We start from the raw sequence: 15329 nt of genomic DNA, 5'->3' as shown, positions 1-15329 counted from the left end.
TTGAACGCACCATCGGGTCTCTGAGGGGAAAGTGTCTGAGGAGCAGGAGCAGCTTCAGGAAACGTGTGAACAGTTGAACTGGGACGTTTATCAGTTGTGACCTGAAGTGAACTTACTACAGTGAGATGCTGACGTCAGCGATTTCAGATAATCAACAGGGACTCAAGGAATTAAAGTTTGTTCTTGAAGTTGTTCTTCACCAGCTTTTCCTCGTTCTTTAAGCGAGATTAGGCACAAATTTGTCAATGGATTATAACAAAACTTGTGTTTATGATTTGGGTCCAAGAGGAATTCAATAGATTTACTCTTTTTCAACATTTACCTTGATTTCTCAGAGAATATTTCACAGCTCTTGATGAAATCAAAAAATCTGACATGTTCAGTTGACTGAAATTTATTTGAGTAATTTGGTGCAGATTCAAATTAAAACCTAGATCAGGTGGATTTAAATGTGGATTTATAGAGGGAGGCAAATATTATATATCTGAATTAATTGTTTCAACATACATGAAAGCCCAGTTTGCTCTGGGAGTCGACCACTGCTCTACTGGTTCTACTGGTCCTGAGTCAGAAGGTCAGCATGAACCACCTGAACCGTCTCCATCAGAACTTCATGTAAACGATCAGGTGAACATGAAGATTCAGGACTTCAAACCTGTCGCTCTTCAGATCGATGTTTTCTTTTCACTGTATTTGACTTTTTAACCTTTCACACGCATAAGAACCTGTGACACCCTGGAGAACCCCCCCTCCCCCGAGCAGCTTAATATGAGCACTTTAACACTTCACTTCCCTCGCTCCCTCCCTCTATCTCTCTCTCATCCCTAATCTAAATTAGGAAAAATCCATTAAATCAGGAAGTGGGATTGCTCAAAACCACACACACACTCTCTCACACACACACACACACACACACACACACACACACACACACACACACACCTGATTCAGACCATAAATCGTTGTCTCCATTATAGTTCTGCCAATAGCGCCTCCACACCGGCTGCACAGCGTCTTCATAGTGCGGCTGTGATGTATATGTGGGCTCGGGCGCGGTGGGCGGGGCCTGTGACAGAATGAGGTTGGGAAATGAGGAGGATTCACTACAGAGGAGGAGGAAGCAGCAGGAAACTGGACGGACGCCAAACACCAGAGAGAAGAAGAAGAGACGAGAGGTTGTGTCACATCCTCTCCCGGAACTGTAGCTAAACTGAGCGGCCATTTTAAAGCCTATTGTCAATTTATGCATCTTGGTTATTTTGAAATCAGAAGAAACCATATTTGGAGGAGTTTGGGGGTGGAGCCTGACTAGTGTGGTTTCCACCCCCCAGCACAATCGGTGCTTTACGGTCTATTTGACTCTAAATTATCATAATTTACTAAATGAACATCGGCTGTATTGTTATAAAGTGAGAAGTCATTTCCTCATTGACTCCTATAGAAACAACAGTCTGTGGTCCCGGGTCAGGAGCTGAAGGTCGAGACTCACGACTGTGCGTCCGTCAGAGGAAGTGACGGCTGAAGCTCCTCCTCCTGAAAGAGAGTTTGAGACTCAGAGTGAATTAAAGTCAAAGATCCACAACAAAAGATCAGTGTGAACAAACAAGGTGGAGAAACAGAAAAGAAACAGCAGCAGACAAACATGGGAGAATATTCTCTAAATAGTTTTGACGATGCTGATCGATATAAACTGAAGAATGATGTGTTCGGAGACGTGATGAGTTCAACTCAATTCCTTAATTGTGAATTTTACTCCTCAGGCTCCTGTTTTGTATCTAGAGCTCGACAGTGTGTTTGTTGAGAACCTAAGTTCCAGCAGTTTGTCCAGTTTCAGATCCTGTGGCTCTAAAGTCTCACTCTGTGCATGTTCCCAGTATCACAGACTGTAGACGTGGAGCAGTGAGTTAGTGTGAGATTCATTTAATAAAAGTATATTTGTAGGAATTCATCAGTTTGTCTATTGAGCAGAACAAGAATGAGGATAATGGTAAATGGTTTAGAAAAGAAGAGCTGTCTGAAAATCTCATATCTGTGTTATTTCAGTAAAGTGCATTTTCATAGATCGTGAAATCAATTTGTTATTGTTCCTTTTTCTCTCTCTCTCAATTTTTACATCATCTCTCCATCTTGACTTTTTCTCTCTTTCTCCAACATGATCACTGACCTGAGACATTAAAGACTTTGTCGTTTTGTCCTCAATTACTTCATTGCATGATGGGTAATAAATACATACAACAAGATATATTAATAAGTAGTTAGTCAATAATGGCCACGTCTTATATTGATTATATTATTGTTACATTACATTATATTACATTTAGCTGCTTTTAGTTCATCAACCACGACGGAACAAACCCAGAGCCACAAGAATCAAGAAAGTACAATTTCCTTCATGTAATGTTTTACCTTTGTATCACAACAACTTTATCTTTTCATGATGTGGAACAACAGTTACATCACGACAGCACAACTCTACTGTTGCTGGTTATTAAAGGAACTGGTACCATTGACCCCCCCCGCCCCTACACACACACACACACACACAGGGACACACACACACACACACAAACACACACACACTCTTGAGCAGTGGAGCTGGAGGCGGAACGAGAGGAGGACGATCAGCTGCAGCTGTGACAGGTTCGACCTTAAAGAAAAACCAAACTAATGATGCAGTCTGACATTTTTAGCAACTTGCAAAGACCAGAAAAAATCAAGTGGAGGTTTTAAAAGAGTAAAAACATGAGGATCCACAAGAACTCGATTCCTTTTCTTCAGTCGGCTCAGTTTTCATAACAGCAGAAAACGTGACCGTATGAGAATCAGTCCAGTTGTTTAATATCTGAGCTGTGATCACGACATGAGTTTGGATCTGGTGGGAAAACCTGGTTTATAGATTTTATACAACGATGAACAACATCACAGTTCTCAAAGCTGAAGCCAAAACCTCATGAGCACCTGTGGTGTTTCATCTGGATTGTGGACAGAAGGTGTTGGTCGGTGGATCGTGAAGATCTCATCGTGTGGAGGAGACACAAAAAGACACAGTGAGGCCAGTGATTCTCAAAAATAATAAAACATCCAACTGCTGGTTCCCAGTCTGTAAAACCAGTCGTCATCAGGAGCATGAATGAGTTAAGATCCTCATCCCCTCTGTCGGCTGCTCGTCTTCATCGTGACGATAACCATCAGAGAGAACAACAGGTAAAAACTAATTTTATTACATATAAATATCTTTTTTTATTCTTGCATGGACTTCACAGCCAACTTATTAATATGAGAAGTGTGGAAGCTCAGCTGCACCACAGCTTGGTGCTCCGCTCTCCCTCCGGCCGGCCCTAAGTGTGTGTGTGTGTGTGTGTGAGTGTGTGTGTGTGTGTGTGTGTGAGTGTGTGTGTGTGTGTGTGTGTGTGTGTGTGTGTGTGTGTGTGTGTGTGTGTGTGTGTGTGTGTGTGTGTGTGTGTGTGTGTGGCTGCTGCAGTACTGTCAATAAGTGCTTGATGGCCGAGCCAGTGACCGCCTCTCTCTCTCTCTCTCTCTCTGCAGCAGCCTGGAGGAGATGGATGTTAAAAGAGCCGGCCCCTCAGCGACTTTTATCTCCCCCTCTCCTCTCCTCCATCACTCCCTCCTGATTCTTCTGCCACCCCCCCCCCTCTCTATTCTCACTCCCATTCCCTCCCTCTCTCATCTCTCCGTCTGTTTCCCTCTCTCTCTCTCTCTCTCTCTCTCTCTCTCTCTCTGTCTTTGCCTCTTTGTGTGATTGAATGCTTCTTGTTTCACGTCCCTGCAGAGAGTTCGATGTCGGGTTGCAGACACTCAGCTGTAAAGAAGTTTCACAGAGGGAATGACAGAGGAAAGTAAGTTGAGTAAATGAACATGAATATTGTTAATAAATGACCAATCAAATTAAAATCATCATAACAAAGGTCCACTCCGTCTTTTAAGTCTCTGCCCGTTTCCTGCCTGTCTAATTAGGGCCCGAGCACCATACTCAAATTCTTACCAAAATTGTGTGTGAATATTTACGTATTCTGGAGGAGTTTTCAATGGGCGTTGCAAAATGGCTCAACGGTGCCCCCCCCAAGACCCCTGGAACGTGTTCACATTGACCGGTCTTCACAAAAATCGATACACATGTGTATCATGACCAGACAAACAAAAAAGTCTGAGGTGCAATTGGAAAAACACAACAGGAAGCCTGCTATTTTGCATTTAGTGGCCATTTTGGCCATAGTCCACATTTTTACCCTGAGGTACTTGTCCCAGGGCAGGACTCTAGAATTTTTATTATTATTATTTTGTCAGTATTAAATATGTTTCTGATAGCCACATTTATTGAAGGCCCAAAGTCACACCATATAATGGTTTCACACTTAAGGTATAATAGTCACAACAAAATGTACAATCATTTGATGATGTCATACTTTTTACTTCACTCACACACAAATTATTAAGCAAACTTGAGCTGATTTGAATTTATAAAACCATCTTTTCATTTTCTAAAATTGACTCCATTTGTTTGCACTTTGCTTCTGTCTCTTTAATGAAACTTCAGCTCTGCAGTAACGTCACAGACTCCCCCCCCCCCCACACCGCACTTCCTGTTAATATTTAGCTTTCACTTTCACGCTAGCAGAACGACCTCTGAACTTTGAACACTCGGCAGATCACAATCACATTCAAGCAGCTATTTCACAACCAAGTCTCTTGTCTGTCTGAGCTTGTTGCTGCCAAATGACTTTTGACCAGTTATCAAATCCAAGGCTTGAATTACTTTCTACAATCGTGTCCTGACACACCAGAGAAAACAGGAAGCATCTGCTCCTCCAGGAAGAGACGCAGGCTGAAAAAACCAGACGATCACATTCACCTTCCAAACCAAACTAAACCAAACCAGACCAGACGTCCTGAGTGAGTCCAGCTACAGGAGAGAAGAGTCAAACTACAACCTGCCGACGCTCCACACACTGACCGTGAGTTTAACAAACACCTCGACTCAGAGGGGAAGTGAACCTCAGTGAAGTTTATGGAGCTGTGACTGACTGACTGTCTGTTTTCAGCTTCACCTGGAGACTCAATGGCTTCCAGATTAGAAGAGGATCTCTGCTGTCCCGTCTGCCATGATGTCTTCAGAGATCCTGTTCTTCTGTCATGTAGCCACAGCTTCTGTAAATACTGTGTGGAGAGCTGGTGGAAAGACAAAGAAGTAAAAGAGTGTCCACTTTGTAAGAGAAGGTCTTCAAAGGATGTACCACCTAACCTGGCATTAAAGAACCTGTGTGAGACCTTCTTACAGGAGAGAGATCAGAGCTCTTCACCTGCTCTCTGCAGTCTGCACTCAGAGAAACTCAGACTCTTCTGTCTGGACCATCAGGAGCCAGTGTGTGTCATCTGCAGAGATTCAGAAAAACACACCAACCACACAATCAGACCCATCGAAGAAGCTGCACAACAACACAAGAAGCAGCTTCAGGAAACTCTGGAGCCCTTGAAGAAGAAGTTACAGAGTTTTGAACTTGTTAAAGTAGAGTTTGAACAAACAGCAGAACACATTAAGGTCCAGGCCGGACGCACAGAGACGCAGATCAAGGAGCAGTTTAAAAAGCTTCATCAGTTTCTGGAGGAGGAAGAGGAGGCCAGGATGGCTGCACTGAGGGAGGAAGAGGAGCAGAAGAGTCGGATGATGAAGGAGAAGATTGAGCCTCTGAGCAGAGACATAACGTCTCTTTCAGACACAATCAGAACCACAGAGGACGAGCTGAGAGCTGAAGACGTCTCGTTCCTGCTCAACTACAAGGCTGCAGTGGAACGAGTCCAGCAGCGCCCCCTGCTGGATGATCCACAGCTTGCCTCAGGAGCTCTGATAGACGAGACCAAACATCTGGGCAACCTGAGCTTCAACATCTGGAACAAGATGAAGGACGTGGTCTCCTACAGTCCTGTGGTTCTGGACCCAAACTCTGCTCATCCAGAACTCGTCCTGTCTGAAGATCTGACCAGTTTGAGACGAGGAAAGAAACAGAAGCTTCCTGACAATCCAGAGAGGTTTGATAAATACGGCTTAGTCCTGGGATCTGAGGGTTTTAACTCAGGGACTCACAGCTGGGACGTCCTGTTTGGAGACAGTACACGCTGGTACCTGGGTGTGTCAGCAGAGTCTGTCCAGAGGAAGGGAAAGGATCCGTCTGGATACTGGAGAATAGGGTTGAATGAAGGTAAATACAAAGCACTGTCACCATCAGGATCATCTGTTCTCTCTGTGCAAAAGATCCAGAGGATCAGAGTGAAACTGGACTGGAACAGAGGAGAACTGTCATTCTCTGATCTTGATACTAACAAACACATTCACACCTTCAAACACACTTTCACTCAGAAGATGTTTCCATACTTTTACACCAGAGATCCCATGAAGCTGTTACCTGTGAATGTCTCTGTGACGCTGGATCAGAGCCATAATAGATAAAGATTTGATTTCTCATGTTTATTTCTTCAAGTGAAATCTGCTGAATTTAAATGTTAAACTCGTTAATCTAAAGCTTTGTTTATTTCTCCTTTTACTTCTCACTCGTTTTTATTTCTCCTGTCGACTTTTCCACGTGTGTAAAAAGATTTGATTATTTTCTGATCCTTATCTTTGTTTTGTTTTTTTCAATAACAGCTGATCATTGTTCACATTCAAAAAACTTTATTAAAACTCATGAGACAAGATTCATGTTTAATCACATAAAGTCTGTTCACATATGAAATAATCCAACGTATATGAACATTTGTCTGTTTGATGTGATGAAGCCAAAATGATTCTGTCTGTAAAAGTGTTTATTGAACAGCAGCCTAGTGATGTGATTTTAAAATTGTGATCAAAATAATAAAAACTATGAAACAGAAACAGAGTTCTGACCTTTGTTAAGTTGAAATGTAAATATAACATTATCTGTCTTTAAGTAGGATTTAACACTCAGATAGTTTCTGGTTTTTAAATTGAGTTTTATATATGGTTGTGAAAAATAGTTCATATTTTGTCTCTGAGCTGTTTTTAGACGCCCCTGATTGGAGCAGATGATCGTTTAGAGAATTCTGTGATTACAATGGTCTATGGATTTATTTTAAACTTAAATATTTGCATAGCTTGTCTGTCATTTCTCCATATAAATAAAAACATATTTGTGCTCAACACTGATTCAGTTTATCCCCAAAACTGAAAAATACATGAAAAAGCAAGTCATGGCAAAGTAATAATTTTATGAGAGAATAGTGTTCAATTTTAATTTTCCTGTTTGACTTCATTTAATGAGGTTGAGTTTTGTTCTTTTAATTTCTAAATATGTTCTTTGTTTTCTTTCTCATTTCTTCGGTTTAACAATCAGACGGTTCTGAACATTGAACACTCAGCAAATCAGAAACATGTTCAAGCAGCTATTTTACAACCAAGTCTCTTGTCCGTGTGAGCTTGTTGCAGCCAAATAACTTTTGACCAGTTATCAAATCCAAGGCTTGAATTACATTTTACAATCGTGTCCTGAGACACCAGAATATGAACAGTGAATGTATTGCACATGAACCATTGATATTACACAGGAAGATGAATCAGGCAGTTAAGAGTTAATGTGTTAGAGTTCAGTCCATAAGGGAGGTGCAGAGTTTGTACTGGCAGCAGAGCTGCTTGTACATTTGTTTCAGGTTTTACAGGTTTTATCATCCAGCATCTCAAGCTCCTCCCTCTCCTGACACACCTGAGAAACCAGGAAGCATCTGCTCCTCCCGGAAGAGACGCAGGCTGAAAACCAGACGATCACATTCACCTTCCAAACCAAACTGAACCAAACCAGACCAGACGTCCTGAGTGAGTCCAGCTCCAGGAGAGAAGAGTCAAACTACAACCTGCCGACGCTCCACACACTGACCGTGAGTTTAACAAACACCTCGACTCATAGAGGAAGTGAACCTCAGTGAAGTTCATGGAGCTGTGACTGACTCACTGTCTGTTTTCAGCTTCACCTGGAGACTCAATGGCTTCCAGATTAGAAGAGGATTTCTGCTGTTCCGTCTGCCATAATGTCTTCAGAGATCCTGTCATTCTGTCATGTAGCCACAGCTTCTGTAAAGACTGTGTGGAGAGCTGGTGGAAAGACAAAGAAGTAAAAGAGTGTCCACTTTGTAAGAGAAGACATTCAAAGGATCAACCACCTGTTAACCTGGTGTTAAAGAACCTGTGTGAGACCTTCTTACAGGAGAGAGATCAGAGCTCTTCACATGCTCTCTGCAGTCTGCACTCAAAGAAACTCAGACTCTTCTGTCTGGACCATCAGCAGCCAGTGTGTGTCATCTGCAGAGATTCAGAAAAACACACCGGCCACACAATCAGACCCATCGGTGAAGCTGCACAACAACACAAGAAGCAGCTTCAGGAAACTCTGGAGCCCTTGAAGGAGAAGTTACAGAGTTTTGAACGTGTTAAAGTAGAGTTTGAACAAACAGCAGAACACATTAAGGTCCAGGCCGGACTCACAGAGACGCAGATCAAGGAGCAGTTTAAAAAGCTTCATCAGTTTCTGGAGGAGGAAGAGGAGGCCAGGATGGCTGCACTGAGGGAGGAAGAGGAGCAGAAGAGTTGGATGATGAAGGAGAAGATTGAGTCTCTGAGCAGAGACATAACGGATCTTTCAGACACAATCAGAACCACAGAGGACGAGCTGGGAGCTGAAGACATCTCGTTCCTGCTCAACTACAAGGCTGCAGTGGAACGAGTCCAGCAGCGCCCCCTGCTGGATGATCCACAGCTGGCCTCAGGAGCTCTGATTGACCAGGCCAAACATCTAGGCAACCTGAGCTTCAACATCTGGACGAAGATGAAGGACGTGGTCTCCTACAGTCCTGTGGTTCTGGACCCAAACTCTGCTCATCCAGTACTTGTCCTGTCTGAAGATCTGACCAGTTTGAGACATGGAGAGAGACAGAAGCTTCCTGACAATCCAGAGAGGTTTAATAAATACTTCTTAGTCCTGGGATCTGAGGGTTTTAACTCAGGGACTCACAGCTGGGACGTCCTGGTTGGAGACAGTACAACCTGGGCACTGGGTGTAAGAGCAGAGCCTGTCCAGAGGAAGGGAAAGGATCTGTCTGGATACTGGAGAATACAGTTCTGTGAAGGTAAATACACAGCAGGGTCACCAGCAGGGTCACCATCAGGATCATCTGTTCTGTCTGTGCAGAAGATTCAGAGGATCAGAGTGAAACTGGACTGGAACAGAGGAGAACTGTCGTTCTCTGATCCTGAAACTAACAAACACATTCACACCTTCAAACACACTTTCACTCAGAAGATGTTTCCATACTTTTACACCAGAGATCACCCATTGAAGCTGTTACCTGTGAAAGTCTCTGTGACGCTGGATCAGAGCCGTTAGAGACAAGATTTTATTCATCATGTTTATTTCTACAAGAGAAATCTGCTGAATTTAAATGTTAACTTGTTATTCTGAAGATTTGTTTATTTCTCCTTTTACTTCTCACTCATTTTTATTTCTCCTGTTGACTTTTCCACTTGTGTAAAAAGATTTCATTATTTTCTGATCTTTATCTTTGTTGTTTTTTTTCAATAACAGCTATTCATTGTTCACATTCAACAAACTTTATTAAAACTCACACATGAGACAAGATTCATGTTTAATCACATAAAGTCTGTTCACATATGAAATAATCCAACGTATATGAACATTTGTCTGTTTGATGTGATGAAGCCAAAATGATTCTGTCTGTAAATGTGTTTATTCAACAGCAGCCGAGTGATGTGATTTTAATATTGTGATCAATATAATAAAAACTATGAAACAGAAACAGAGTTCTGACCTTTGTTAAGTTGAAATGTAAATATAACATATCTGTCTTTAAGTAGGATTCAACACTCAGATAGTTTCTGGTTTAGCTTGTTAATTCTTTGATTTTGATGTGAAACTTTTTGTTCAGTGCTCTCCTTGTTCTCCGTTCAGAATGAAAACCACTTGCATCTTATTCAAAATAGTTATCGAATATAACAGATTGGATATTAAAAGTCAGACAAACTCTGTCTACAAACCAATCAGAGACCAGTACTGGTAGACTCCGCCCACGTAGGTGATGGCGACAGAACATTCGTATGTCAGACAAAACTCTTTTGTCCCTAAATTATAATGCAAAACCAAAACTAACAGATCAAATCAAACTCTGGAACAAACACGTGAAGCTTCAGAGTCTCAGAGAGAAAATGATCTTTAATACCAATGAAAATGAAACAGATCATAAACCCAACGTGTTTTCTTTTTAATGCATATTCCTGATGAGCGTTACAGTCGGACTGAGACATGAAGTGGTTTGTAATTATCTAGTGTGAAGCCTATAAGAAAGTAATGAAAAACTAAATAGATTTACAATGGAGCTCCTCTGCACATTGTTCAGTCTTTGCACCAAGTGAGAAATAAAGGGTGGTGGGGGGTGGGGTGTGTGTGTGTTGTGGGTTGGTAGGGAGTTTAATACTGAAAGCGATGATAGTCTAATAGCTGCTGGCTGCTTCTGGCTCGGGTTCAGGAAATGTAAAGCTGCAGCTAATCACAGCCGGAGGTCTCCTGACAGTTGATAATCTGCCGACTCTCTCGGAATCTAAACTTTAAACGCTGATACTCTCTGTGTGCAGCAGAGCTTCAGGCCACAGCTGCACACACTGCTCCATATCTGATAAACTCCTATAAACTGACTTCATCTCCAGTCGGGTCAGACTCAGACTGAGGAGAAGGCCCCGGACCGAGCTTTAAAGTCAGAGCTGTGGGGGGGGAATCATAATTACATCCACTGCCGTGAAATGAAAACATGAAAAGGTAAAGAGCGTAAAGTGGGACATGCAATCTTCATGTATCTGTGATGTTCGAGTTATTAAATCTCAGCTTGTAAAGGACAGATGGACAGAGATATGTAATTTGTTGATCCCAATGCTTCTTATACATTTGTAAAAACTATTGTAAACACTGTAATTGTTTTGGTTAAACCTCAGTCTAAAGAAAGATGGATGGCATCATGGCTCCCAAGTGAGAAGCCAAGGCATCTTGCTCGCCCCCTGGTGGAATCGCTACAGCAAAACACTACCGGATGTTATTCCAGAGCTAAAACAGCTGTTGGTCTCTTAAATCGTGTTTCCTATAAACTATAAAATGAAAGAATTTAGAAATTAAAGGCTAAAACATATAATGAGAGGACAGCCCAGGAGAAAGTTTAATAAAAGTTTGATAAGAAGCGAGTAGAGAGAAACTGAGGTGATACTGAGCTGCTCCTGGTCCCAGTGAGGAGTCGTCCTCCCGACCTCGGAGCAAACAGACTTCATCTGGTCTCACAAACATCACAGAACACAAGAAGAAAACATGTGGATCCAACCGCTGCCCAGAGAGTTAAAAATAGCCGAGTGTGAAGAGTGTGAAGCTGCGTCTCAGCAGATCGATGTCTGAGCAAACAAGAGGAGACTGAAGCTCCAGTCTGAGCAGTGGGAGTTTAAACTCAGGGGTGGACAAAATAACAGGAACATTTAAAGAAAAACTGAGCTGCGACCAACATGTGGAGTCTGGAATTATCGGAAAAATTAGTTCCTGACTCCGAAAATAGATGTGAACACGATCTCAGGTTGGAACAGCAACTGAGAAAGTCAATTACAAACCAATTATTACAATAAATTCTAAACAGGAGCTTCTATCGTTAACTTAGCAAAAGTTTAACTCAGTGTGAGTCACCATGTTGAATAGATGCTTCCTCACCTGATGCATACTAAACTGCTAATATGTGAAGCAGTATTGATAATGCTACAGTTATATGTCCCTCAGAACAATGTCTGAGTATATTAAACTGCAAAGCTGTGACACCCAGTCACTAATTTGTATGATAAAAGTATTTTCTTATTCTATAACAAAGAACTGTTGATGTTAATAATCTCATTAATACATTGGGCACACTTCCCTCTGTCCTCCTGCAGCTGCAGCTCAGTCTGTCTCCGTCCAAATTAAAATGTTGGTCAGGGTTCTATTTCTGTGTTGAGGGAGGATCTCCTCACACGGAGGAGGAGGAGGCATCCTCTCCTCACACGGAGGAGGAGTCGGCCTCCTCTCCTCACACAGAGGAGGAGGAGGAGGCGTCCTCTCCTCACACGGAGGAGGAGGCGTCCTCTCCTCACATGGAGGAGGAGGCGTCCTCTCCTCACACGGAGGAGGAGGCGTCCTCTCCTCACATGGAGGAGGAGGCGTCCTCTCCTCACACGGAGGAGGAGGCGTCCTCTCCTCACATGGAGGAGGAGGCGTCCTCTCCTCACACGGAGGAGGAGGCGTCGTCCTCCTCTCCTCACACAGAGGAGGAGTCCTCTCCTAACAGAGCCGCTGCCAGTCGCCCGATCGATAGCTTCACTTAACTCCTCTCCGAGGTGCCGTGAACCGGTGTCGCCGGCCGCCTCAGCTTCAAACTACATTAACTAATGAACTGCCTTCTCCTGCGAAACACACATCCAATATGTCGGCTGAACACGACCTGTGCAGAGGCGTCGAGCCTCATATACTGTACAGGAGATGTTTGAGGAGCTGCGCCAATAAATATCGCAACGCCATGGCAACAAGGCAGAGTCGAGTCTGTCCTGTTGCAAACTCTAACAACAGAGAAAAGTGTTCTTTACAGAAGTAAACTTCCCGATAAGGCTGATGTTTAAAACTCAGGTTCTTTTGGTCCAGATGGAAACAGAAGATTTCAATATTTCTATATTGATTATTTAGTTCTGGCAAAATCATTCTAGGACTAAATTTAACTTTCTTCTCAAGGTTAATTTGTTCAAATAAATAAAGTATTGTAGTAAGGAGTGTAGTACTAGTGTGTAGCTTGGGTGAGTTGTTGATTACAGTCCCAGGACGTAAGCACACAGGGAAGCCAATAAAAAAACCTAATGGGTTTTTTGATGGTCCACTATGCGGCGGTCCAGGAGGATTTATCCAGCCAGAACAACACGAGTACAGTTCTGTGATTTGCTCTCAGCCTCATAAACGCCGGCGCCGCAGCGACACCTCATCAGCTGCATCGGCCTGCAGCCAATCAGAGGCCACCACGCTCTGCTCTTCATGTGCATACACTGGGTTTTATGAATGGAAGTGAACGGAGCAGAAGCCCACTGCAGCAAAATGAATTATATTTCACTTGATATCTCCAGAATAAAATCATTAAATGGTTAAGTTCTGTCACATAAATAAACTTTGAGATATCCTGGTGCAATTTAAAGTGAGTGTAGAGAAATCCATGATCTTTTTTAGTGTCTAAACCACTGACTCAGATACAAACTGTGTTAAGATATTTAATTGTTATCGCTCTGGCCCAGTTAGAAATACAGAGAACTGTTGGATTAAGATTGATTTGATACTTCTATGTGTCATTCTCTAGTATTTGAGTATTGTAGAGGTGTTCTCTCTCTATTGGTATAGAACAGTCTGGTCTGTGTTGAGAGTGAAGGGGGGTCGAGGTGGAAAAGGACGCTGATGTCACCGCTGCAGGGACGAGGACACGTCCCCACGTTTAGACGATTAGTCACCTGGCGTAAAAAGAGACGAAGAAGAGGAGCAACACGAGTCGACCGGCGTTCGGAGGTTTTCCCCAAATGGGTCATGACCATGAGAGCAGCGTCCTGTGACATCACAGGCTCCTCCTCCTCCTCCGCTGTCCTCTGACAGAGTGGGGCCGGGGGGGGGGGAGGGAGCGCCGACTCTCGGTGGTAAAAGGTGATTTATACGCTGCGTAGGATGCAGATGCCGGCAGGATAGAAGAGGCAAGGGCAGGAGGAGGAGGAGGAGGAGGAGGAGGAGGAGGAGAGAGAGGCTGAGAAAGAATTAGGTTGAAGTGAGAAGATAGGAAAAGGGGGGATGGAAAAGCAAAAGTTGGATAGAAAAGGAGAGAAAGTGTGGTTAAGAGGATATAAGAGCACAATGGGAAAGGAGAAAAGAGGATGTAAGGTAAGAGGAAGACGACAGGAAGAGACACAGGAGCAGCGTGGAAGACTGGAGGTGAGAGGAGGTCAGGAGAAGACACAGGAGAGAGATGGAGGAAGAGGAGGAGGAGGAGGAGGAGGAGAGGCCATTAGAGAGAGATGGAGAGATGTGGCGTGGAGAGCACAGGAAGGACAGATGCTGCCGTCAAACACACGTGTCAGTAAAGTGGAGCTGACAGGATTCGTCAGGGCGTTTCTCTCCGGAGGTGAATCACCTGAGAAGGACGACCATCAGCAGCCTGAGCTTCATCCTCAGCATCATCATCATCATCATGAGGCTCTGCAGGGCAACACAGGGACAGGAACACTGCAGCACAGAAAGTACAGCACCACAGTTCAGATACAGACACACACATAGAGGCTCTTTGCTGGAAATGCACCAGTTAAAGATCCATTGTGACGTATAAAGGGGGGGTGGGATTATAGAGACCTTCATATCCTCATCAGGGGCCGAAGGTCGTCTTCCTCCGTGTCCTTCATGTTTCTACTCGTCCAGAATACAGACAAACCACACACCAGCCTTTTGATTTTCAATTGTCACCTAAAGGCCACCATAGCCTCTTCTATATCTGTTTGAAGGGATTTGCAATCTGAAGCTTCTCCACTAGATGCCACTAAATCTTTACTTGACTTAAACGTCTGGTTAACACGTAGAAAAGAGAGAAACAGAAGCTAACCAGATCTTACGTAAAATGTAGCTAGCTTCTGAACAATAAAGAAGATTATTGAATCACATAACAACAGATGTGTGGTTGGTTTTATTCTCCTGCTCAAGCTGTTATTCAGACTTATTTTTCTGACTTTATATTAATCTTATGAAATTTAAAGGGACCTCATACATACACTGCCCCTTAGAGGCCAGAAATCAATTGGGATCATCTTTAAAAAGGTCTACAAATTGTTTCGGTTTTGTGAAACTTGCAGCAAAGGCTACGCTAGCTTTCTGTGACACGTGAGAAATCTCAAACATCTCACAGACAAAGTTTGGTGTCATCAATCAAGAATTAATTTCCTCTGCATAGACTTTTTTCCAAATAATGTCCAAACAGTCAATAGCCAATAACATAATTGTAAAACAGATTCCAGCAGCATCAACATTAGGACAAACAGGTCTGGCTTCAGCATCTTTCTCCTGTGAGGTTTCCATAGGAGCTGGAGCCAATCCCAGCAGACTCAGGAGAGAGAGGCGGGTTCTCCCTGAACAAGTCGTCAGCATTTCGCAGGCCGAACCCCCACAGTCACTTTAGAGTCTCTGGTGAAGAGAACAGAAAACCCCCCCAGCCCCCAGGAGGACCAGTGGAAC

At 43.3% G+C, this 15329-nt stretch overlaps 1 protein-coding gene across 1 annotated transcript; it reads left to right on the top strand.

The window, feature by feature from the left end:
• Positions 1–4894: 4894 nt before the first annotated feature.
• LOC133011499 (uncharacterized) lies at positions 4895–9425 on the top strand. Its single transcript, XM_061079225.1, has 3 exons — positions 4895–4973; positions 5061–6457; positions 8007–9425. The coding sequence occupies exons 2-3, from the start codon at positions 5078–5080 to the stop codon at positions 9402–9404; spliced, it is 2778 nt and encodes a 925-aa protein (XP_060935208.1). The 5' UTR covers positions 4895–4973; positions 5061–5077; the 3' UTR covers positions 9405–9425.
• The last annotated feature ends 5904 nt before the right edge of the window (positions 9426–15329 follow it).

This window comes from Limanda limanda, chromosome 10, assembly GCF_963576545.1.
Source record: "Limanda limanda chromosome 10, fLimLim1.1, whole genome shotgun sequence".
Lineage (NCBI taxonomy): Eukaryota > Metazoa > Chordata > Actinopteri > Pleuronectiformes > Pleuronectidae > Limanda > Limanda limanda.
The sequence above is the reverse complement of the archived record's forward strand: the minus strand, read 5'-3'. Positions and strand labels throughout refer to the sequence as shown.